At 42.1% G+C, this 26,853-nt stretch overlaps 1 protein-coding gene across 1 annotated transcript in view; it reads left to right on the forward strand.

The window, feature by feature from the left end:
* Positions 1 to 26,853, forward strand: part of PLXDC2 (plexin domain containing 2) — a 696,254-nt gene that overhangs the window by 317,604 nt on the left and 351,797 nt on the right. Inside the window, exon 3 of the mRNA XM_040352492.1 lies at positions 15,961 to 16,107. Coding sequence (XP_040208426.1) covers positions 15,961 to 16,107 — 147 coding nt within the window. The remainder of the gene's footprint in view (positions 1 to 15,960; positions 16,108 to 26,853) is intronic.

A 26,853-nucleotide genomic window follows, 5' to 3' on the forward strand; every position in this document is an offset into this window, starting at 1 on the left:
ATATCCACAGACGTCTCCCCACTGTAATATCCACAGACATATCCCCCCACTGTAATATCCACAGACATATCCCCCCACTGTAATATCCACAGGCATCTCCCCCACTGTAATATCCATACACATCTCCCCCACTGTAATATTCACAGGCATCTCCCCCACTGTAATATCCACAGACATCGCCCCACTGTAATATGATCCACATCTCCCCTACTGTATAGAGAAGATTAGTGCTTGCTTAACACGGCTGAACACGAGCAGTTGAGGCCGAGTGATGATGTCAGCGCGCCGCTCTAGGCTCACCTAGGCCTCCTCCGGGTGGAGGAGGCTAGGCTGCAGCCGCGGCCTTTCCTATGGCTGAGGCAGCAGCGGAACTCCGCGGATCACGTGATGTGCCGATCCGCATATGGTGACCCGTTCGGATCACGGATAATTTACGATCCGTTGCACCACTAGTACCGGTCAAAAGAATTTTGAACGATCAAAAAAATTAACAGTCAATCAAGGAATTAATCGTTAATTTCCGCAACCCTAAAAAAAAAGCTACATAATTAATTGTTAATATTCAAAGCAAACTCACCCATCCATCCATGTCTCCATGCTTTATTTTGTTGAGAAATCACTTTGATATACAACCCCCTAGCATGTCTAGCTGCAGCCATCTGGAGTAAGGGCAGATGATTCATGTAGCATCTACTTCCTGGAATCTATCTGCCCTTAGCTTAGGCATGGAGGCAGTAGGGTGTGCTTAGCTGAGAAAGTCCCTCCTGCTCTCCTCCAGGTGAAAGAAAAAAATTGCCCATGAAGACTCTTGGGATGTATGACAAACATGCATTTTTGGTTTAGCGCCTGGTTACTTTAAAGTACCCGTGCTATTTAAATTTAGAGGGAGATCAGAGTGTTAGTTAAACTCTGATCCAATTATTATGTTCAAAACTGGGTCTCTGTCTCAGCTTGGCTGTGCTGTGGGATAATTCTATTGTTACTGGGGTGCTCTTCCCACCCTAGGACGGTAGGTGGCAGCAGTGGAGTCAAGGTTTGGGTGCTTTTTCCCAGCAGCCAATCAGGAGGGACTTGCCCTCGCTGTGCATGCTGGGGGAGGGTATTTATGGGGCAGACGTCATTGGTTCTGGGTTTTCTTCTTCGAGTGTGGGACCCACCTTTTAGGTGACTGCACCACGGCGCCCCTGCGGTATGACCTACCAGGGCGGGGCGTGCATGCCATGCTGTGTTCCTGATTCCGGGACCATGTTGGTCCAGAACATTTGAGCTGTGGCAGGGAGACCAGTGGTCGACTGGGTTCCCAATTCTGAAGATCCCAAGCGAGGTAGATTTTCGGTGGGAAGTCCATCTGAGGAGAACCAATGAGAGGCTGGCGATCCAATAGGGTCTCGACAAACCACCAGGGATCGAGGTATCCGGACACTGAGAGGCTGGTCACCTGTCAGTCGGTACCCGAAACCACAATCAGGAGTGCCTGTGGCAGAAGTCTCTTTCTGAATCCTTTCCAGGAGACTTTTCCTTAAAGGTTCCAGTCCATTCCAGGAGGGTCTGTGACAGAGACTTGGAATGAAGGTGCCCGGGACAGACCTGCAAAATGCGGGACTGTCCCGGGCAATCCGGGACACATGGTCACCCTACTTTTATTACTATTACAAGGAAAGTAAACATCCCTTGTAATAGAAAAAAGCATGACAGGTTCTCTTAAATATGAGATCCGGGGTCAAAAAGACCTCAGATCTCCTATTTAGACTAAAATGCAATAATGTCATTAAAAAAAAAAAAAAAAAATGTCCCTTTAAAAGCTATGGGCGGAAGTGACATTTTGACGTTGCTTCCGCCCTGCAGTGATATGGAGACGGGTGGGGGCCATCTTCCCCTCACTCGTTTCCATACCCATACAGGGACAGGACCCGATCGCCCAGGACCGATTCATTGTTCCCTCAATGTACTGTAGCTCACCAGTGCCGGTGTTCTGCCAAGCTGGTTCCTCCTATCGATATGGTTCTCTCCGGGCGGGAACAGCTGTTCGTCAGCTACAGACGCGCTCGCTCCCGATGCCTAATTATACACTGTATAGTACACGCCGCTCTACACAGCAAGGGGCGGATGTGATATTGTGCAATGCTTTTTTGATTGATTATCCACGCCGCTCTTTACAGCAAGGGGCAGATGTGATTTTGAGCAGTCTTTGGGGGATGGTTTTCTCAATAAACTAGACGTCTCACATCCGCCCCAGGCATCGGGAGCGAGCTCGTCTAAGCCGACAATCAGCTGTTGAGGCTCGGAGATTTCCGTGGGCTCCTACTGCGCATGCCCCGCTCCTACGCAGTCGAGGCAGGAACCTATCCGATGGAGGAACCAGCTCAACAAGACACCGACAGCACTCATGCAAGCCCCAGACCATGACACTCCCACTGATAGGGTAAATGGAATAGCCATTTTATTTATCAAACATTTAGTTATGAGTATCAAAACATGTTTCTGATTAAGCAGATATACTTGGTGCAAATATGTTAGAAGTCATAGGCCCAGATTCTCAAAGGGCTTACGACGGCGCAACGCAATGTACGCCGTCGTAAGTCCTAATCTGGGCCATCGTATCTATGCGACTGATTCTTAAAATCAGTTACGCATAGATATCCATTAGATCCTACAGGCGTAAGGCTCTTACGCTGTCGGATCTTAAATGCAATTTTTTTTTTGCCGCTAGGTGTCGCTTCCGTCGTTTTCCCCGTCGAGTATGAAAATTAGCAAAATACGCAAATTCCCGAACGTACGCGCGGTCGACGCAGTGAAGTTATGACGTTTACGTTAGATTTGCGACGCATAAAGTTGCCCCTGTTATATGAGGGGCAACCAATGTTAAGTACGGCCGTCGTTCCCGCATCGAAATTTAAAAATTTACGTAGTTTACGTAAGTCATCCGTGAATGGGGCTGGACGCCATTTACGTTCACGTCGAAACCAATGACGTCCTTGCGACGTCATTTGGAGCAATGCACCCTGGGATAATTTCCAGACGGCGCATGCGCAGTACGTTCGGCGCGGGAACGCGCCTAATTTAAATACTCCACGCCCCCTACCCGGCTCATTTGAATTAGGCGGGCTTGCGCCGGGGGATTTACGCTACGCCGCCGCAACTTTAAGGGCAAGTTCTTTGTGAATAAAGCACTTGCCTGTAAAACTTGTGGCGGCGTAACGTAAACCAGATACGTTACGCCCGGACAGTTTTACGCCCATGTACGAGAATCTGGGCTATTTGATGTAACAGCTGTCTTGGTTGTGTTCAAGTGCCATTTACACCTCCAGCTCTGAAGACTTTTGGCTTTTCCCTGAGAACTCTGGAAGTGACGTATATGTGAAATGACCAGGGTGAATATCAATGAATGTCACTAAAGACTTCAAAAGAGTCCAGGTGCCAAGGTGCCACCCCCTTCAGAATGTATAACTTGTATCACATGGTTCTCAGCCAGTTCAGAGCAATTATTTATGAAATGAACATGTACTGTGACATTATGCTTGCTCTCCTTGGCTGTAGCTTACAACTACAGGCTTGAATATTAAATACATTTTTTGTGGATTCAGCAGTAAACATATTATTGAGATCCCTTAAAGTGGTTGTATAGTGATTGTTTTAACTTTTACCTACAGGTAAGCCTATAATAAGGCTTACCTGTAGGTAAAATAAATATCTCCTAAACCTTTACGGTTTAGGAGATATTCCCCTTGCCAAGAGCCGCCGAATGCAGCGGGGCATGAGCACAGGGGATTCTCGGAATAAGGCCCAGCAGACGCCGGACCTTGCCGGAAAGGAGTCTCCCGCGCGCATGCGCAGGAGTGACATTGCGGCTCCAGCCACTCACAACGCTGGAGCCGCGATACCTGGAAGACACGCCGGGGCAAGATGTCATCTCACTCGGCGTGGACCAGGTAAGTTACCGACGCCTTGTTCTAAGGTAAGTATTTCATAATAATGAGCTAGTATGCTGTGCATACTAGCTCATTATGCATTTTGCTTTACAGGGTTAAAAAAAGTTCAGTGGGTATACAACCGCTTTCAGTTCTATGTTTTCCCTATCACCACCACCATGCTTGACTGTAGACAAGACACACTTGTGTTTGTACTCCTCACCTGGTTGACGCCACACATACTTGACACCATCTGAACCGAATAAGTATATATTGGTCTCATCAGACCACAGGACATGGTTCCAGTAATCCATGTCCTTAGTCTGCTTGTCTTCAGCAAACTTTTTGCAGGCTTTCTTATCCATCATATTTAAAAGAGGCTTCCTTCTGGGATGATAGCCATGCAGACCAATTTGCTGCAGTGTGCAGCATATGGTCCGAGCACTGACAGGCTGACCCCCCACCCCTTCAACCTCTACAGCAATGCTGGCAGCACTCATACATCTATTTCCCAAATAAAACCTCTGGATATGATGCTGAGCATGTGCATTCAACTGTTTTGGTCGACCATGGCGAGGCCTGTACTGAGTGGAACCTGTCCTGTTAAACCACTGTATGGTCTTGACCACCGTGCTGCAGCTCAGTTTCAGGGTCTTGGCAATCTTCTTATAGGCCATCTTTATTTAGAGCAACAATTCTTTTTTTTAGATCCTCAGAGAGTTCTTTGCCATGAGGTGCCATGTTGAACTTCCAGTGACCAGTATGAGAGAGTGAGAGCGAGAAAACCAAATTTAACACACCTGCTATTCTAGGGTGACCACATTTCCAAACCACCATTCATGGACACCCTCCCTTCCCAAAAATCAGCTTGTGTTGTAACGAATCACAGCACAGTAATTGGACACAAGAGGCAGGATTTATGATTTCTCCAATCACAAGCAGGGGGTGGGGATTGTGCTCCTCCAGGCATTCCCGGCCAGGACAAGTACTGTCAGTGAGTAAAGCAGTGATGTGGCGTCCTTTTTTTGGGGGCATCAGATTGGCCCGGGGGGGGGGGGGGGGGGTGTCAGTTTCATTCTGGGACACTGTATTGTCCTGGAATGAAGGTGCCCAGGACAGACCTGCAAAATGCGGGACTGTCCCGGGCAATCCGGGACACATGGTCACCCTATGACCACTCTTTGCTCCCTCCTCCAGCCATACTATTGGTTCCCACAGTAAAAGCATTTTGTGATTGTAGGGGGATGACCTTTCATTCATATGACTGTCTTCATGTCATAGAGTGCTTTTCATTGAGGGAGCCAATAGGATGACTTCTGGGAATAGGGTGGGGGAACTGGGGGGGGAACGAGTATAGTCGTCACCAGGCAGCCACTCATATTAACCCCACAGCACCGGAAGCTTACTGCTGCGGGGGTATCCTGGTGCAGAGGAGTTCAGATTTGCTGTGCACTGTGTGACATTGGATCCCCGCCCCCTGCCATCTGAAGCTAAAAAATGCTGGTAAAGTTCTGGACTTTGATGTAAAGGTCAGAGGGCTGCAGATAAACAGGTTCAACGTATGTAGGAAGATTTGTTTAATCTCTGTGTTTCACCTGAGGCCAGTCACTTCACTGGGTATATTTAAGGGCAGGGCTTGTTTCTCAGAGTATAGGGGCAGGAACTTCCCCTTTCTGAGTTAATTTATCCTCCCCTACCCACCTCCAAGGACCGTTCCTTGGCTCCACCCCCTGCCCACCTTCCAGAACCTTTATAGAGAATACAGAACCAAGTATAATTTTTTGGTGCCAAGAAATTTGTATGGAATTTGTTAATAATAACAAGAAAAACCGTAAAATAGATCCTTTGCAGCCAGCAACACCAATAGAACCTCCAGCAACAATAGATCTCCCTACAACAATAATGGACCACCGGCAGCAAAATATCCCCCAGCAAAAATAGACAGTCAGTAACAATAGACTCCCCAGCAACTATCAACCCCCGGCAGCAACAACTGATATTCCCACAGCCAGCATCAACTATAGACCCCTGGCTCAACAGTAGATCTCTCCCAGGAACAACTAACCCCCCCCAGCAACATAAGACCCACCCCCACCAATAGATCTCCCACCAGTAACAGACTTCCTCAGCAACAATAGACCCCCCATGCTAAAAATAGACCCCCCAGCTAGAATAGATTACCCAGAAGCCAGCATGAGCAGACCCTTCAGCACACCCCAGCACCCCTTGCACACATTCAGTCCTGGAGGTGCCGGAACTGCGTTCCCCCGCGTTCCTGCTGAAAAAAAGCCCTGTGTAAAGGTCACTGCTCGTTCAGGTCTAATGGCTTAGAAAAGAAGAAACACTTACCAAGTCCTCCACTCCTCCAGTCCCAGCAGTCTCTTTTCCTTGATACTCTAGTAGTCCTGGCATCATCAAGGCTAATGCAGGTCCCTCTATTGGATGTGATGATATCAAGGGACAGTCCAAGGCCAAAGTGTGGGGTAGCGCCACCTGCTGGTGGAGTTGGATAAGTAAAACTAAGCATTAACCTTTGCATTGTGGGCACAGACATACTGCAAATGAGAATTTTCCAAATTCCGCAGAGATGGGCTTTAATATAGATGGATCCAGGGGATCAAGGGCTGAGCAGTGAAGCTGGAGAGTTTTAAGATGCAGATCTAAGTAGCGCATTGTCATAGGGTCTGTTATTCCTCCTTCATTACTTTTTTGTTTTATTTAACAACACACAGTGGTCGTTTTTGGCACTTTTGTGTTACGTGAAAACAACATGAGCTGGCGTTCCCCTTTGAATAATTTTCATAAAGAAGAAAACAAATGATGATGAAATTTAATATACCTAGTACAATGAAATATATATTTTTTGTTCTCTGTCGCTGCACTTCTGAGTGCCCTCCCTGGAAATTGAGCTTACAGCAGCATTATGTAGACTGGGAAGTGTCGGGAGGGATATTAAATTGCTTTTGGGCAAACGTCCAGCTCTCAGAAGTCCCACTTTCAAAACTCATTTTGTCTTCTGTGAAAACACCTCTTGGCTTGGATGTGGTCCTGTAATTCTGTTTCAATGGGGCGCGTTCTATAAACTGAAATGTCTTCTGCAAAAGCAACCAAATAACATTGCACTGAAATAATATTGGCATTGGCCAGTTAAATGATACATTGAGTCTTACCGTCATTTGAGGGAAAAAGTGAACTGTGCCTCTTACCGTCATTTGTTTAGCCTAATACAAGGATTGTACACAGGGCCAGGGCCGGCTGTGTGAAAGAGGAACCCCTATCGTCCAGGTGTTAGGCTTGTTCACACCAGGAGGTGCTGTAATGTGCGCACACACTTTTTGCACATTCCTGTGCATTGCCGTTTAGGGCATCCCATTAATTTCAATAGGCTGCCCCAACGCTGTATCCTGGCCTAGGCCAACAAGGCCCAGGCCTAGGGCAGCACTTTGCAGGGGGGCAGCACGGAAAGAGTCCCCGCTGGCTTGCGCTACACTCTTAGTGTAGCGCCAGTCTTATGGGGTGGACTGGGCTGAGAGGCAAATTAGTCTAGCACCCCCATAAAGCAGCTGCACTGCTTCCAGTATGCGGAAGGCCAGCATTCCGCAATTTTGACTGTCCTATCACCTGGACCACAAACCTTTCTCACTGTGCTGTATGTTTTCTGCTGTGCCATTGGCATGGCTATATCTTCCTAGTCCTCTCCATAAAATGTATGCTTAAAGTAGAACTATAGGCAACACTTTTTATTTAAATACCAGGATTGCATTACATACAGAGTGTAGAGCTGTAAATGTAAACACAGAAACCGGACTTCTGTGTTTACAAGTGATTGTGGTGAGAAGGCACCAAAGGGTCTGATCCAGAGGTTGTGGAACTGAGTTCCCCCAAGTTCCCCCTGAAAAAAAGCCCTGTTTTTATGTGATCAGCTTCAAGCTTCAATCCAGACAAAACAGATGAATAGAAGGTACTGTGACAGGAAGTCAGGTAAATCTGTGGGTGTTGTCACAGACGGGACATACATTTCTGCCTTGTTTAGACAATACACCAATTGTTATTTGGCGTCGGTTGCAGAAGTAGCCAGAAAAGGATAAGGGCGTTGGAAAACTTCAGCTGTTCAGAATGAGGCAATTAAGGCCTCTACAAGCAATCCAGAGGATTACCACTGATTTGCTGCATCCTGAGGCTTTCTGAGTGAAGGAGAGCAGTAGCTGAAAGTCTTCTGAGGAGGCGAGGAAGATTGATTTTTCTGTGTGATAAAAATCAAAAGACTATTGGACTATTGTTTTTCTGCTGTATGACCAGCAGTGTCTGCCCAGCACTAGGCTGTGCCAGACTCCCTAGATAGGTTCCTGTGTGGTGAAGGTAGACGCCCCAAGTGGCCAGGTTTTTTTTTTAAGTTTGATTTTGTTTATGCTGTTTGGATGCTTGCACCTGTTTCCTGTTTCCAGCCTGTTTCTTCGACTGCCTGTCTGTAAAATTCAGTGTGTAGTGAACCCATCCAGGGGGTCACACACCCCGCTACCGAGCTAACCCCTTACAGTACATAGAAGGGATCTGTCTAAGAATTCGTATTTCTGTCCATCCAGTTCTTAGATTTACACAGCACAGCTAGGCAGATGAGACTACTTTCTCTTTTATAGTAAGGGACTGTAGAAGGGGTATTATTGATGTCCTCAGTCCAGCCACAGCCTGTTGATTTCATAGTAATATAGCGGGAGACTGATGAGGTCATCTCTCTGCTTACTCTGCGCTCTCCTATCAGCACGTTTCTTGTCAGAACATAGGTGCCTGATCTCTCGGACTTTGTGGACCCGGTACTGGCCAGCCATATGTCCCCTGGACCCCAAACTTGGCACACATGTAGCCCCAATTCTCCTCTACAAGTGTGCAAGTTTGCTGTCTGGGGGACCTACGGCCGGGGAGAACTGATTTTTCAAAGCCGGGCACCCCTTCTATATTCTCCCATGTTAAACGTAAGTCTAGTCATGGACACAGTGAGGCATGGGCACAGTGAGGCATGGGCACAGTGAGGCATGGGCACAGTGAGGCATGGACACAGTGAGGCATGGGCACAGTGAGGCATGGGCACAGTGAGGCATGGGCACAGTGAGGCTTGGACCCAGTGAGGCATGCACATGGACATAGTGAGGCACAGTGAGGCATGCAGATGGACACCCTAAGCTTATACTCAAGTCAATATGTTTTCCCATTTTTTTGTGGTAAAATTAGGTGCCTCGGCTTATATTCGGGTTGGCTTATACTGTATATACAGTAACCATTTTGTGACTGTGATACACCTTTATAAATCTTCATGCACAATACTCTATTCTGTGAGAACATTAATCAAAGCTGCAGCCAAAAAAAAGGAATAAGCACCTGTGTGCGCTCCTATTTCTCAGACCCACGTGTCAAACAGACATATGAGTCATAAAGTTAAAACCAAGATAACTGAGGCTGCCAAATTTGGCTAAATTCTAAGCTTCAATGACCTTTGGTGACATAAGGGTTCACTGTAATCCTTATCCAATATTTCTTGTATACTCTGCTAAGCATGCAAATTTATGGCAATGATGAGGGTAAATGCTGTCGATCAACCATTCTTTCCTACAGTGACCAGCCAGCGGCATCTGCAGGCATCCACAGATCATCAGGCACCACAGAATAACATTTTAAGCAAATTCATTGGTAAAAGCTTTTTGCTCTTATCTGCTCTTCTCTATTCTCTGTACGTTCTGAGTCAAGGGTTTATTTTCCTGACCTCCTACGAACTTTCCTCTTACTTCTGTAAATTAATGCCTTAAAACGGTTTAACTCTTCTACGTTCGATTAATGCATTTTAGGAGTTTTAGAAGCTTAATTTATTGTTTAATTGCTCTGCGAACCTTTGTGTTATGCCTTTTAGTTATATTATTTAATAGGTTAATTGAAGCTGAAATCCTTTTTCTTATATATCTGTATAAGCTAATTAACCTCAAGAAGATTATCCTTGAAACAATTAATGAAATTTCGCTGGCTGTCTTTTAAGAGGAAGAATTAATAATAAATAAATTGTCTTGACCTAAAAAGGAGAGGATGGCTCTGAATTCATTGTGGTGCCTTGCCTAATTCCATCAGCTGGGGTTATCATCTTACTATCACAAAATAATTAAATGATAAGAGATCAAATTTGAATTTAACAAATGTGTATAAATGAGTTGAATATTTAATGTTTCTTTTATGTCAGTTTTACTATTACTTTACTATGTCAGTCATGAAAAAAAAAAGATCGCAATTTGCAACAATGAAATATTCCTTAGAGAAACCCTGTTACCAATTTAAAAAATGGTAATAAATTAAAAGCACTGAAATTGTTAGCCTGCTGTTTATACAACCGTTCTCATATATCTCTGAAAACTCTTCTCTTTAAAGAAGCCTATCCTGCTTCTAACACTGTTTTACCTCCTCCATCAGCTCATCCTCCACAGCTATTACCTTTTGTATCAATTCACCCTCCCTTTTTAGATTGTAAGCTCTATTGAGCAGGGCCCTCTGATTCCTCTTGTACCAAATTGTAATGTAACTTTAATGTCTGCCTTTATTTTGTTAAGCGCTGCACAAACTGTTGGCGCTATAAAAAATCTGTATTATAATAATAATAATAATAATAATAATTAGGGCTGTTACTGATCAAAATTTTTCTGTTCGATTAATCGTTTTTTTTTATCAATTAATCGACTAATTTCGATTAATTATAACGCACATACAGATCCAACTACCTTTAGCTGATCTTCTTGCAGGGTGATTCCCAGTGCAGGTACCAACCACTGGAAAAATGGATAGCAGGATAAAAAAAACAAGGCAGCGCTCGATGGGAACAGCATTAAAACTTTTAAAGTCTTCAAGTAGGTAACCAAATAAATATTGCACTGGAGATAAAATCGATGTAGCTACATAAACTGTAAAAATGGTGCGAGTAATACCAAACGGTAGCAAAAGCAGTCATAAAAACATGTAGCCAAGTATGATATTGGTATAAAAATGTGTACAACGATACCACTGCTGAATCCAGATGCGGAGAGGTTAACATCAGTCTGTCGGCATGTAGATGTCCAGTGAAGGGAACTATCACAACTCCCAGTGGATGGCTGTAGGATCCCAGGTTGATAGAGGGAAGTGATAGAGGGAAGTGTAACAGCCCTTGCGTGTGGCAGATAGTGAGGTCCCGCCGGCATGCAGATATGAAGGCACAGCAAAGGAGCCCTTCAGATGGACACGGCAAGCCCCGCCGGTGTCCGTGACATCACCGGATCTCCGACGGAACTCCCTGAAGGCCCAGAAGCCGGCGGAGAGGTGAGTACCAATCAAAAGAATTTTAATCGATCAAAAAGATTTTGAAAATAAAGATTAATCGATTAATTAAAAGTTAATTTGCAGAGCCCTAATAATAATATATGAGTACTATGCCGAAAGTAATGTAAGAGTGGCATAGCTTGTTTATTATCTTCCATAGGTTTTTTTTTTTCACATGTTGGTAGACTAAATCCTCATACACACGATCGGATTATCTGATGGGAATTGTGTAATGACACGCTGTTGTCGGAAAATCCCACCGTTTGTACGCTCCATAGGACAATTGTAGGATTTTCCACGGACGAATGTTGGATAGCATGCTTTAAAACTGTCTGCCAGCAATTGTGTGTTGTCGGATTTTCCGATCTTGTGTACACAAGTCTGTCGAACAAAACTCCAAAGTACAAACACGCATGCTCAGACGAAATGCGCACCATAACACAACATTAGCAGAAGTTGCCAAAAGGGTGGCGACAATTATTTGCCGTTGGTATGCAAGACAAGTTCCTGTCCTACTCTTTGTCCACAGAAAATCTGATCGTGTGTATGAGGCGTAACTCTTCTTCTATAGGTAAATAATGTATTCCAAGCAGAAGTAAGGTGCCATCATTGTTTTCCTGACAAAGGAGGGTGCAGGCTGTCCGACAACCACAGAAGGCTACAGAATGTTTACGGAGATGAGACATTGATAAAAGTCACCAATGGCAAGACATTGCTCCATAAACATTCTGAAGCCTTTTGTAAATGTTGACCAGCATGCACCTCCTTCATCAAGAACTCAATGACAGTTTATTGTTTTTGCTTGGAAAGAAGAAGAAGAAGAAGAAGAAGAAGAAGAAGAAGAAGAAGAAGAAGAAGAAGAAGAAGAAGAAGAAGAAGAAGAAGAAGAAGAAGAAGAAGAAGAAGAAGAAGAAGAAGAAGAAGAAGAAGAAGAAGAAGAAGAAGAAGAAGAAGAAGAAGAAGAAGAAGAAGAAGAAGAAGAAGAAGAAGAAGAAGAAGAAGAAGAAGAAGAAGAAGAAGAAGAAGAAGAAGAAGAAGAAGAAGAAGAAGAAGAAGAAGAAGAAGAAGAAGAAGAAGAAGAAGAAGAAGAAGAAGAAGAAGAAGAAGAAATTAGAATGGTCTATGTAAGTTAATAAAAATAGTTATGCCCACTTTTGTATTACTCTTGGTACAGTCCTTATATTATAATGTGATTGGTTCTGCCTCTAGTTCGCGGTGCTGTGTTTGATGCTTGCATGAAGTAATTTCTGAGAAGGTTCTAAGTTATCCAGGTCAATAATTCTTGATTATTGAAGATGTTTCTTAGCTTCTCCAAGCCATTTCATTGGTTCCTTGAATTGAAGAAGTATCTTGGAGAAACCACAAAATATTGACAACATTACAGAACAAGTCCAGTTTGATGTGATTAACTGCTACTAGCTACATAATAGAATGTTCTTTCTAGTGGAGCTACATGGTTATGATTTTTTTATCCTGTCTCTGTATTACTGTTTTTTCCAATAAAACAGCTTCATCTTGAGTCATATCTGTAGCAGCTTTTTAATAAGAATAAAGCATTCAAAATGTTTGTTTGTAGTGTTTTTCCTTTTCATAAATGATTTTCTATTCACTTGTAATATGGCTCTGAACTTGCTGGAAAAACTTGTTGTTTAATTAAAAAAAAAAAAAAAAAAAAATCCTGCAAATGACTTATACAGAATAAAAAGGGGAATTATTCAATGCTAAAATGTTTCAACATTCCAAATAAATAATGACTTTAAAAAATATTAAGCATGTGGCTGGGACTTTATAGGCACCTTGAGAATTTATTATATGTATATAATAGAATTCATGCAAAATATTAAAATCGCAAATATTCTTTATTTAACAACAATTAAAATGATATATTATGGCTAATCAAACAAAGTTTTTATAGTTCTTGTACAAGATGGCTAAAAAAATATAACACTGAAGAGGAACAGGTAATACGACCATGCAGGTGTACTTAGGTAATGCAGGATAACCTTCAATGACCCTTCAGATCTGAGAGACATCTGGAAATAATACACACGGAACAGTTGCTTAAGTGTATCAATCAGATGTCTGCTTTATATTGGACACAAGTACAGAGTATTTATGTAGTTGTAAAGACGATAAAGTGGGGGCTTAGGAGGGGTTTTGTATAATGCATACGTATCCTATATGTTATCAAGGTAAAGACACAAGACATCATTAGCAAAACATCTGTTTCCACCCTGATAATGCATGTTCCTGTTTCCATCTTAACCACTTAAAGGGTCACTAAAGGAAAAACTTTTTTTAGCTGAAATGACTGTTTACAGGGCATAGAGACATAATAGTTAACTGATTCCTTTTAAAAATTATTAAAAATAGATAAAAAAACAATCATATAATGTGCCTGCAGTGTAGTTTCGTTTTTGCTGTTGTTTGCTGGTTCTCTGATGTACAGAGAGCCACTAGAGGGCAGTCAGCCAATAGAGAGCAGTGATACTTTGTCTAAAACTCCTCAGCACCAATCCAGTTTCGTTTTACACACAGTAATCACACCTCCTTGATTAGTGACCACCGTGGGGAATCTCCCAGTACTGTGGTTATCAGGAAACAGGCAACCAGGAAGTGTCCAGAACAGAGAGGATTTACAGCAACATGAAAGCAAAAACGAACAATGAGGACATGAAACCAGGACTGCAGTAAGGTAAAGGAAGCTATTTAGCTAAAAAAAAAAATTCCTTTAGTGACTCTTTAAGCCCTTTAGGCAGCTAAATGCCTAGGCCAGGTTTTGCGATTCGGCACTGCGTCGCTTTAACAGACAATTGCGCGGTCGTGCGACGTGGCTCCCAAACAAAATTGGCGTCCTTTTTTCCCCACAAATAGAGCTTTCTTTTGGTGGTATTTGATCACCTCTGCGGTTTTTATTTTTTGCTCTATAAACAAAAATAGAGCGACAATTTTGAAAAAAATGCAATATTTTTTACTTTTTGCTATAATAAATATCCCCCAAAAACATATATAACATTTTTTTGTTTTTACTCAGTTTAGGCCGATACGTATTCTTCTACCTATTTTTGGTAAAAAAAAATTGCAATAAGCGTTTATCGATTGGTTTGCGCAAAATTTATAGCGTTTACAAAATAGGGGATAGTTTTATTATTTATTTATTTTTTACTACTAATGGCGGCGATCAGCGATTTTTTTCGTGACTGCGACATTATGGTGGACACTTCGGACAATTTTGATACATTTTTGGGACCATTGTCATTTTCACAGCAAAAAATGCATTTAAATTGCAGATGTTGCCTAAAGATCTCTTGATACGCCGCATAATTTCAAATTTTGCGCATCGTATCTTTGTTTTGTATCCACAAAACAAGATACGACGGCATCTCGGCTAGATCCGACAGGCGTACGTCTTAGTACGCCGTCGGATCTAAGCTGCAATTCTTCGGCGGCCGCTAGGTGGCGTTTCCGTCGAATTCCTTTTTTCATCGGTTAACCGATGAAGCTGACTGATGGTCCGTCGCGCCTACACACCATCGGTTAAAAAAACGATTGTGTCAGAACGCGGTGACGTAAAACACAACGACGTGCTGAAAAAGACGAAGTTCAATACTTCCAAGCATGCATCGACTTGATTCTGAGCATGCGTGGATTTTTAACCGATGGTCGTGCCTACTAACGATCGTTTTTTTTTTCTATCGGTTAGGAATCCATTGGTTAAATTTAAAACAAGTTGGCTTTTTTTTAAACTGATGGTTAAATAACCGATGGCGCCCACACACGGTCGGTTTTGACCGATGAAAACGGCCCATCAGACCATTCTCATCGGTTTAACTGATCGTGTGTTCACGGCATCAGTATTAAGAGCCTTCTTTTGCAGAAATCATTTTTTCAGTCTAGTAGAATATCAGTCTTTCTCAGCAAAAATAATTGCTTCTGATCACTGTTCATTTGTATTGAATTTTTTTATTGTTTTTGTCAATTAAAGGATCACTAAAGGACATTTTTTTTTAGCTAAATAGCTTCCTTTACCTTACTGCAGTCCTGGTTTCATGTCCTCATTGTTCGTTTTTGCTTTGAAGTTGCTGTAATTCTGCTGTGATCTCCACACTTCCTGCTTGTCTGGCTCCTTATAACCACAGTACTGGGAGCTTTTCACTGTAGGTCTAAGCTGTCATTACTGTGTGTCTAAAACTTAACAGAACCAATCAGATTAATTTTAAAAACAAAACACTGCCCTGGATTTGTTTGTTTTTGTTCTATGTGTCTCTCTAGTTCACAGGAACATGAAACCAGTTTAAAAGTGAAACTAACCTGCAGGCACATTATATGATTGATTTTTATCTATTTGTAATCATTTTTAAAAGGAATTAGTTAACTTTTATGTCTCTATACCCTGTAAACAGTCATTTCAGCAAAAAAATTGTTTTCCTTTAGTGACCATTTAATATTAGTTTTGCACTGTTTAATAATTAACATAACTTTATCAAAACGAAATACCATTAAGAGAGCACTTACATCTAATTCAATAAAAAAAGTATAAGTAAGAACCATTTATTCCACTCCTACTGTATGTACAGATTTCTGCTTTTGTTTCACTTTGATTTTCCTGGAATAACGTACAACTAAGCTGTAGTTTAACTGTAACTCCATCCAAAACTTTGCTTTTGCCAAGAAATCGTGCAACTGACATTCACTCCTCATAAGTCTGTATTTTTGTTTGTTTCAGGAGGATAGAGATCATAAATATTACACCTCCAGAATATTTGGTCCATTGGACCCTGCCAGCCGGGATTTATGGGTCAACATAGATGAAATGGAAAAAGAGAAGGTCAAGATTCATGGAATTCTTTCCAATACACATCGGCAAGCAGCTGTAAGTTATTTTGTTGTGCTGTTTTTATATGTCCAGGATTAAAAATGTGGCCCTTAAAATGTCACTGGTTTTCAGTACTGTACTGTGAAATACTTCTGATTTTGCATGCCAGATCAATCTGTTAGGCGCTGTACACACGACCGAGTTTCTTGGCAGAATTCAGCCAGAAACTAGATCGGAGCTGAATTCTGCAGAGAAACCCGGCCGTGTGTACACTTTCGGCCGAGGAAGCCGACGAGTTCCTCGTCGAGCCAAATAGAGAACATGTTTCCTCGTTGTTCAATGAGGAAAGTTGGCTCGCCGAGATCCTCAGCGGCTTCACACAGAACTCGACGAGCAAAACTATGAGTTTTGCCCGTCGAGTTCCTCTGACGTGTGTACGGGGCCTCAAAGTAAATATGTTAAGTCCAAAAGGTGTCTAATACTTTTAAACACAGCCTTTGTGTGACACCTGCAAGTACCTGTGCTAATCTTCCAATCAATATCTATGCTTCTAGGTGGCCTGGATATGCTCTACACATGGCCACAACCTTTGCCAAAACCAGTGCCAAGTCCCGTCCTCAACTTTGACTTTTGTGACATCCATGTCAATTCAGTTTTCTGCTGCATTTTAAAACTTTCCAGACACTGCATGCTATTTGCCTTATTTTTTGCTACACTAGCGACGACGCCTGTTCATTTTAGAATCTTAAAATCCAAAAAATCCAAACTTGCGTTTGGACTAAACCTAAAGCTCATCCATAGTTCAAACTCTTCCTCACTCCATCCATCCAAAAAGTAGTATATTAGATGTATTTTAAAATATTTTTTCCCTGCGTGGTGGTAATTGGTTTCCCTGCATAAATGTAACTTAATGTTGATTTTTTATTTTTATTTAATGTTGATTTTTTCATTTCTTCGTTTTTTAAAGTTTTTAGGTGACCATAAAGCTGCAGCACTAATATCTGTGCATATTCTTATCCAATAAGAACATATTTAGTAATAGCTAAAATGTGAAACGTAAATCCCTATTTCTGTATGTCAAGAAAAGCTCCTTCGATTCCATTATCACTCTCTCAAGGCTGCAAGTATGAGAATGACATTTCTAGCAGAACAAGTTAAATATCCATCCTAGGCTGAGGCTAAGCAGACAGAAATAAAATGAATGGGTGTCAGGACAGATTCAGTTCATACAGTATAAGGCAAGCTATGTTTAATAGGATAGGATGAAAAATACAGAAAACTTGGCAATGATAAGAAGAAACCACAAAGTGCAGTGAACAGACAGATGTAAGATTTACAGAGACTCTGTCATCAACTTAAAACATTGCAAGTAAAATCACAAAGGCAAACATTTTAAGCATTTTTCATTTTCAAATATTACTTTTTATTTATCAGCAATGTGCCTTTGGACTTACTAGGGAAATCAACCAGAAGAGTTACACAGCCATACCTACCCAAGTTATTATAGCCCCTTAGAGTCTTTCCCATACCCAGTCATATGTATGAATAGTAGACATGTGCAATTCGTTTAGTTATGAATCAAAATCCGGACAAAACTTACATTATTCCGAGATTTAGATGTATCCAAATTTTTTAATTATAATATTATGAATTTCAATGAATCCGAAATAATTTATGACAAAACGAATTATCCAAATTCTAAAATGTATTTGAATTATAAAATGTATTTGAATTTGAAACTGAAACATATTGCAATAAATGCAGTAAGGTATAAAAGTGAAATAAGATGATGATTCCTACTTAGGCTGCTTAACCCCCCTGGCGGTATTCCCGAGTCTGACTCGGAGTGAGATTTTTTGGCTACGATCGGTAACCCCGAGTCAGACTCGGGCTCGCCTCGCTGAATCCACAGGCATGGTTTACTTACCAGCGATGCCACCGCGCTGTGTGAGCGAGCGGGACCTCGCTCGATTCACACAGTGTCCTCCTGTGCCGCCGATCTCCGTTCCCTGCGACGTTACGACGCACGGGAGCAGAGAACGGCGGAAAATTCAAAAAGGTAAACAAACACAATACATACAGTATACTGTAATCTTATAGATTACAGTACTGTGTGTAAAAAATACACACCCCCCTTGTCCCTAGTGGTCTGCCCAGTGCCCTGCATGTACTTTTATATAATAAAAACTGTTCTTTCTGCCTGCAAACTGTAGATTGTCCATAGCAACCAAAAGTGTCCCTTTATGTCAAAAATGATTTTAGAGCAGCTAGAAAACTCTATGTTAGCCTATGTACCCATGCACACCTGGGCGTTTTTTAGTGTTAATGAGCTTTGGAGTTTATTGGCTTTTTTCTGAACGGCCGCAATTTGCGTTCAAAGTGCCATTTTTTGGCAGGAAAAACGCTCAAAAACTCCGGCGCCAGCTTTTTTTTTTGTTTTTTTATCCATTGAAAAAAAAAAAAAAGCTACACTGAAAAACGCTGATTAAAGCTATTGCAAAAAAACGTTGAAAGGCTCCCTGTGCAAAACTACTGCCATTTTTTATAGCTTTTTTTAGCTTCAGTGTGCATGGAGCCTTAAGGTTGAAAAAGAGTATGAAACCCTCTCAAAGATTTTCGGACTTTATGGGCATAACATGAAACAGTAATATATATTAAAAAATTTATATCTTTATTACACATTTTTTAAAACCACATACAGTGCCAAACAAACAATACCCTTAGCTTGATAAGGTCAACAGATACCCAATAGCGAATATTGTGGAGGGATGGTAAATCCGTAATTCAAAAAATGATGTATATATAACAAATTAAATCCATGATCTCCTCCATGCTAGCTTGTCAACGCGTTTCACAATCTTACATTGCTCACTCAGGACATACTGGGTAGGTGCCAATATAGTTAAAATATACAAAGAGGAAAAAAGAGAAAATATTTATACATAAGTATCAATCATTTTATCACTATATATGCACATCATTTATTTAGATTTTAATTGTCATAAAGGGTCGAGATATTGTTTACTTTATTCGTCCACCCCTGATATCTTTTTTAGAGTGATCTACTTTGCCTCACCTTGATTAGGTAAGACTTGATACATCTCATCTGAGACTGGTTGTTTAATTTTAGAATTTTAGATATCTCATTGATCACACCTATCTAAAATCCCTTTATCAATTCAATTGGTCACTTTGAGAAATTGGATTCCCTTTATCCTTTTCCCCTGTCCAGGGTGTATCAGAGAATTCTATAGCTTCAATACCCTACATTTGTGGATGGATTAAATCGGCTCCCAGTTTGTTGTTGTGGTGTGTCACCCCTTATCTGGTTTTCAAGGTCTAACAGGCAAGCATACATGTAGTGGTGGTCTATGTATGTATATCTTGTTATATGTATGTTACCCCCTCCTCCCTTTTTTTTTTTACGTTCGTTCCAAGATGTACAGTTCAATATATATATCTAAATAAATTATGTGCATATAGTGCTTATATTATTGATACTTATGTATACAATGTTTTTCTTTTTTCCTCTTGGTATTTTAACTATATCAGCACCTACTCAGTAAAAAAAAGTCCTGCTAGCCGCATCTATGGAGCGGTGAAGGAGTGGTGTGTATTCTGCTCCTGCCCATTAAAATCAATGGGACACCGCGGCTCTGCTGAGGAACATTGCGGGCGGTTTTAACCCTTTCTCGGCCGCTAGTGGTGGGTAAAACCGCCCTGATAGCGGCCGAATAGCGCCCCGAAAGTACCCCCGGGTCTTTAAAGTGGTTGTAACCCCACTTTTACCTACAGGTAAGCCTAGATTAAGGCTTACCTGTAGGTGCTCGAAATGTCTCCCAAACCTCCACGGTTTAGGAAATATTTACAAATGAAATGGGCGTGGATGTCTACGTAGACATCGGCGCCCGTAGACCATGGCACAGGTACACATTAGAAACCTTTAGAAATGGCGAGCGTGCCGTTTCTAAAGGAGATTGTGCCGTTACTGGCGGCTCCTGCGCAGATGCGCAGGAGTGACTTCATCGCGGCTCCAACCAATCACAGTGGCTGAGCCGCGATACCCGGAAGTAAGATGGACGCTTCGTGAGACAGCGGTGACATCGCAGGCTTCGGTTTCAGGTAAGTATGTAGCCCATTATGCTTTACCTTTGCAGGGAAACAAAAGAGGAAGTAAAACCCATCGGGGTTTACTTCCTCTTTAAGCTATGCAGGTAATAATAGGGTCTACATTTATTATTGCATATATTATCTAGAATTAGCATGCATTTTAATGAAAAAAATATAGTCTTCAATTTTCTCAGGGAAGCATTACCATATTAATATGCCTTCCACTGTCATCCATCTTTCTTTGACACTTCATATTTTCTTGTTACTGATTAAAGAAATGCAGTGGGCCCCTTTAGCCTTTTGAAATATTTAAATGCAATAACTTTGAAATTAATTGGATAGAGTTCCATGCATAGCCTCTATGTATTGAGAGATAATTGTGACACTCGTAGGCGCCAGGCTCATATGTTATCTTATTCGACACAGTCTCTTTGCCACCTTATTGTATGGCTGAGTGTGGTTTCATCAGGGATACAGACGTCACAGCTGGAAGTCCATCATTATCGCATGCAGCGAACTTGCACGTAGTTTGGAGAATAGAAAACGCCTTGTGAAATGTGTATCACTCACAAATTGTGTGGCATTTGATACATTTTAAGTAGATGTAAGCCCCAGCCGAATGACATTTAGTTTGCCAAAGCACTATGTATTATAGACAACTGCCTTTTTAAAAATATATAATACTTGTTTTCTTTTCATCTCAGTGCTGCTGATCTCCAGCAGATTCTTTGGGCCAGATCCACAAAGCACTTACGCCGGCGTATCTCTAGATAAGTGTATATATGCGTAACTATGCGCTGTATCCACAGAACTAGATACGCCTGAAAATCGGCTTCTTCCGACCGACGTAACTTTTCTACACCGGCGCGGCGTGGGCGCATATATACGCTGGACGCATCTGGCGCTCCCATTTATTTCCCATTCAAATATGCAAAGAGGGAGATACGGCGATCCACGAATGTACGTGCGCCCGACGCCGGCTACGCACGCCGCGCGTAAGTTGTACGTCCGGCCTAAAGTTACCCCTCATAAAGCAGGGGTAAGTCAGCAGCAGACATGCACAGGTCAGCCGGAGAGCAGCTGCAGCAGCACCGTTACGGACGAGCTGAGCAATCACACTTGCAGGATAACAATCTGTATGCCAACATGCCAGGGGCATCCATCAGGAATTATGGGGCCCCTTACACAGCTTCAGGCATGTGCCTGGGGGGTACTGCCGCAAATTGAGCAAGACGAACTAAAGAAAAATATATTTTAAAAAAGGAACTAAAAAGATTAAAAAAAAAGAAATTAAAAAATATCCTTTTTTTTTTATATTTTCTCTAAAATTTTAAAAAAGGGGGCTTGCCATCTGGGGTCCCTACCTCACACACACCACATCCACTTCACATTCACACACCAGTCACACTGTAGCCTGCACTCCTGCCCGTGTGCATACTTTTCAAAAATAGATAAACTCAGTATAAAAGAAAAAGAAAAAAATGCTTGTGTACTTTTGCACTTGACGGGCGCATGTCTGGGCGTAGGCGGTGGGCCGGCGTATCTCAGGGGTTACGCCGGGCGTAGTTGTGAGCATGCGCAGAGGGGCGCGGGACATAGTCAGCGTCACGGCGCATGCGCCGTTTGTTCGGCCCTTCATTTGCATGGGGTCATGGTTCATTTAAATGAAACACGCCCACTTCCTTCCTACTTAGAATTACGCCGGCTTACGCCTATGAATTTACGTTGCGCCGGTGCATCGTTGGAAGAAAATGCTCTGAGGATACGGTGCTTGCCTCTCTGAGTTGAGCCGGCGTAGCAGAAATGAGATGCGCTACGCCGGCCTATATATGCGCCGATGTACGTGGATCTGGCCCTTTATGTCTACATGCATTCCAGCAATAGCTGGATTACAAATTACAGGTACTTATATAGGGCTGTCAATTTACGCAGTGCTTTACATATCTATATTGTACATTCACATCAGTCCCACACCCTCAAAGAGCTTACAATCTAAGGTCCCTAGCTCACATTCATACATATAGTACACATACAAGGACCTACCAGCATGTCTTTGAAGTGTAGGGGGAAACCCATGCAGGTGCAGGAAGAACATGCAAACTCCAAGCAGGTATTGGCGTGGTTGCGATTCGAACCAACCACCCATGCTGCTAGGTGTAAGTGCTAACCACTTAGCCACTGTGCTGTCCCCTTCCTGCCCAGACCAATTTTTAGTTTTCAGCGCTGTTGCACTTTGAATGACAATTGCGCGATCATGCAACACTTTACCCAAAATAAATCTATGTTTTTTCCCCCCACAAATAGAGCTTTCGTTTGGTGGTATTTGATCATCTCTGCGTTTTTTATTTTTTGCGCTATAAACAAAAGAAGAGCGAATTTAAAAAAAAAAAACACAATATTTTTTTATTTTTTATTTAATAAATATCACAATTTTTTTTAAAAAAATAATATTTTTCCTCAGTTTAGACCAATACGTATTCTTCTACATATTTTTGTAAAAAAAAACGCAATAATCGTATATTGATTGGTTTGCGCAAAAGTTATAGCATCTACAAAATAGGTGATAGATTTATGGCATTTTTATTTTATTATTTTTTTTACTAGTAATGGCGGCGTTTTGCGATTTTTTTATTGTGACCGTGACATTGCGGCAGACACATCGGACACTTTTGACACGTTTTCGGGACCATTCACATTTATACAGCAATTAGTGCTATAAATATTACAATAAAAGAATCCGCGCTAAGGTCAATTATAAAAAGCTGCTGCCTCCCTGAAGAACCTCAGTGAAGAGACTTCTGTATTAATTAGAACACAAGAAGGGTAAGTGGCGCTGCTATGGTGATCAAAGAGCCAAGTGAGAAGAGTGTAGGTTCCTAAAGACAAATATCTCTGTGTCGGGTAACCTGTAATAGGGCTAGGTCCAATAATCAGTGGACTCCCAGTGAACACACACTAGAAAGAAAATGAGGTGTGTTAAGGTTACCCTTATACTAATAGAAGATGTGTGCCAAAATAAGGACTGGGCCTGGACCACCAAACTCCGTTGGTTTCCAGGTAATAACCCCTGTCAGATTTTTTTCCTTGCCACCTGTGTCCCACTTCGGAGATTATTCTTAATTTCCTGTCTCATAGCCAAACAGGAAGTGAGAGGAAATCCCTGCAAATTAATGAAACCCCCAGGTCACCAGAACTAGGGTCCCCATTAGAAAAATTTCTTTTTTTGGGACAACCCATAATTTGGGATTTTCTTTATTTCCATTTTCAATGATAATGGTAAACAAGACAAATAGAGGGGGGTGAATCTCCTTAATGTGGCCACAGACAGCAACAAAAAAAACTTACAAGGGTTCTAATCCCTCTCCGCTTTATCCAAAACTAAAAAAAAAATGTTTTGCTGTTAGTTATATTCTAAATTTTGAATATAAAATAAGGTAATAGTTTGCAGCAATGGACAAATATGGATGATTGTTTTATGAATTGTGCTAATTATTAGTTATTTTAACATTCGCCTGGAAGGAGTTTTTGATGCAATGTTTACATTGCTATGCCAAATTTCCATGTCTGTGTTTCATATAGAGATTTGTAGGTTCTTCATCTACTGTGTAACTCCTTTGGAGCACAGGCTAGGATGAAGATTACTCATACTCTTTTTAGACCGCTATTGAGATTAGAGGAGCAGTAAATCACAGTTATTGTCAACAGGCAAAGTACAGACTGAGTATGCAATAATAAATACTGGTTCCCCTATGTGCTGTACACAAACAGTTATAAACTATATATGAGCATTAAAAAATACTGTTTTTGTATATTTATATTAAAGATTAACTTCAGTCAGTGGCAACATAATTAAAATTGAACCCCCCTCCCCCTTCTCAGCCTAGAATTCTTCTAGGGGATAGTACTTACCTTGCTCCCTGGTCCATGGCCAGCATTCAGTTCTTTCACTCTTCACTGTTGGAATATGAGTGAGCAATCCTATATCCACACATACAATGGAGGGTCAGCAGCCAGGTCCTGCATTGTAAGTGATGATGTTGGTGGGAAAGGCGGCATAAGCCATGCCTCTAGGAGCAGGGCCGTCTTTAATGTTGATTGGACCCTGGGCAAAAAAATCTTGGGGCCCCACCATGCTCTCCATCAGCTCTGAGACATACAATAAATATCAGCTAGACTTAAAATCTGTTTAGTGAATAAGATCAGGCAGTGATTGCGATTGGTTGCCAGAGGTTACAGCATATCATTACCATTTACTGACTGGTTGCTAGAGGTTACAGCACACATTACGGCTCACTGATTAGTTGATTGGTTGCTAGAGATTACGTAGAGTAATACTGCTCACTGATTGGTTGCTAGAGGTTACAGCATATCATTACCATTTACTGACTGGTTGCTAGAGGTTTCAGCACACAATACTGCTCACTGATTAGTTGATTGGTTGCTAGAGATTACGTGCATTAATACTGCTCACTGATTGGTTGCTAGAGGTTACAGCACATCATCTCTTCACTGCAGAGGGGTATGATATATATATATATATATATATATATATGAATGCTGCCTTTATTTACATATGAATGCTGCCGGCCTCAGCTATTTACATATGAATGCTGCCACTATTTTACATATGAATGCTCCTCTTATTTACATATGAATGACTGTTATTTACATGTAAACACAGGGTCTGCAGGTGAGTCACCTGCACACAACAATAGGGCATGGCTGGGCAGCATTAGTAGCAACACTTCACACTGAGATATCAGGACACAATTCAAGGGACAAGGGAATTTAAACTGGGATAGTTGGCAAGTATGAGGCAGCTGCTTTGGGCCCCACAACAATGACAGGGCCCAGGGCAGCTGTTACTTTTGCCCTGTGTAGGAGACTGACACAAAGAGTGGTTTCAGAGGAACGGTTGTCACAACCAGAACTGGAGGAAGACTGCTGGGCTATGTATTATTATATAGTGCCCTCCTCTAGTTAGGCTGTCAGGCTAAATTTAGTTTTTGGTTTCTCTGCAGTCAGTGGAGCAGGGATCTATTATTTTTGTCTGGTCAGGATTTCCTAAGCTGGGTGTTTGATTTCTCCTACCTGCTTCTGGGAGAAGCTTCCAGAATACAGGGCAGGGAGAGTCAAATGTCCATTATGAATATTTATCATGCCTAGGCCAGTCCCTGAAAGGAGGCATCCAGAAGGTGGCTGGGGAGGTAATAAATGGCCGAAAGGCCTTTCCAGAGTATTTCTTCCTCTCCATGGAGGTTCCAGTTCTCCTGGGGCTGTTGCCCCTGTGAGATAGCTAGTGTAGCTTGCTATCTGTGTAATTGCAGTCTGTCACTAGGGGCGACCACAGCAAAAACAACATTAAGCCCCACGTTGGGTGCCAAAATGTAGTCCCCCTCCTCCCAATTTCCGAGGGGCCTGGTGGTGACGCCCAGAGACAGGGAAGGCCGACATCACTCCTCAGGGTGCAGGTTACTAGGCAAAGTGGGTGGTGTACAAGATAGAAATATGGGCGCCAGTCACTTTTATGCTTGAACAAAGAGTAGTTTATTTCTAACAGACAGGGAAATGTGGGAGCGAGGGGATGGGGCACAGGACACCTTTAGTCAAAAATAGTAACAATCAGCAGACAGACGGACTACTTAGACAAAAAGGTGAGATAGGGCAGACAGTACAGGAAAAAAGAGCCTTTAAGCTGAAACAGCACATATGTAATTTGCAGAATAGGCTGTCTCCCATAGTAACTGAACTCTACTCACAGTGTCATACAGAATTCTTTAGCTGAGTTCTCTCTTGAAGCTCTCCCAGCCACCTCATTGGTGCCTGGTTCATGAAGAGTCCCCTCTGGTACTTCTCTAGAACTTCATCCCTCTCAGAATTGTTTCCAGGTATTGAGCAGGGTCTCCTCTGGGGAATCTTGAACACCGGGATAGGCCTCAAACAGACCTAGCGGCCAAGAGGTCTCCTGGATAGGCCTGAGGCTAAGGCCTAGCAGCCAGAAGCTGTTTCTCACACACCCACCCAAACCTCTCAGTCTGGACGGAGAAGACCTAGATCACCTGACTCTCCAAATAAATACCTTCTCCCAGCATTCATAGAGGCCAGTCTGATTGGCTGAGAAAGATATGTTTATTCATAACCTGACTCCACTGCAGCTCACGATACTAATGCCTAAGGCGACAGTGCCAACTACTGACAAAAGGGAGAAGCCACAACTAAAACAGGATTAGGAAGAAGCCTATTTGATCCATAAAACTTCAAATTAGCCAGGCTAGCTACCACCCAGCACAGTTAAATTTACCTGTAGCCCTGTTTTGAGACAAGGTTGCTACACTAGTGAGACGAGAAATTTCAGTCTGTAGAGGGCCTGTAGAAGATCACTAGAGACATTTTTACTGAAAGGCACTGTTCTGGAGTCCTGGTCTGGAGAATCATTTTTTATCTCCCTCACTACCAGTGGTTATTAGGTGTCAGACAGGACAAAAAAATGTGCTGTGGACTCTTTGTCTGTGAATGTCAGTGTGTTACAATGCCTCATGGGATGTGTAGTTCTACAACATCTGGAGGGCCGTAGTTTGAGGATCCCTGCTGTAAGTGCTTGAAGGGAACTAAGTGCCAGAAGCTGCTGTATGGACTGGGACTTCTCCTATAGAGTCTTAGATATACTGGCTATCTACTATTACCTTCAGGAAA

This window comes from Rana temporaria, chromosome 5 (assembly GCF_905171775.1).
Source record: "Rana temporaria chromosome 5, aRanTem1.1, whole genome shotgun sequence".
In the NCBI taxonomy this organism is placed as follows: Eukaryota; Metazoa; Chordata; class Amphibia; order Anura; family Ranidae; genus Rana; species Rana temporaria.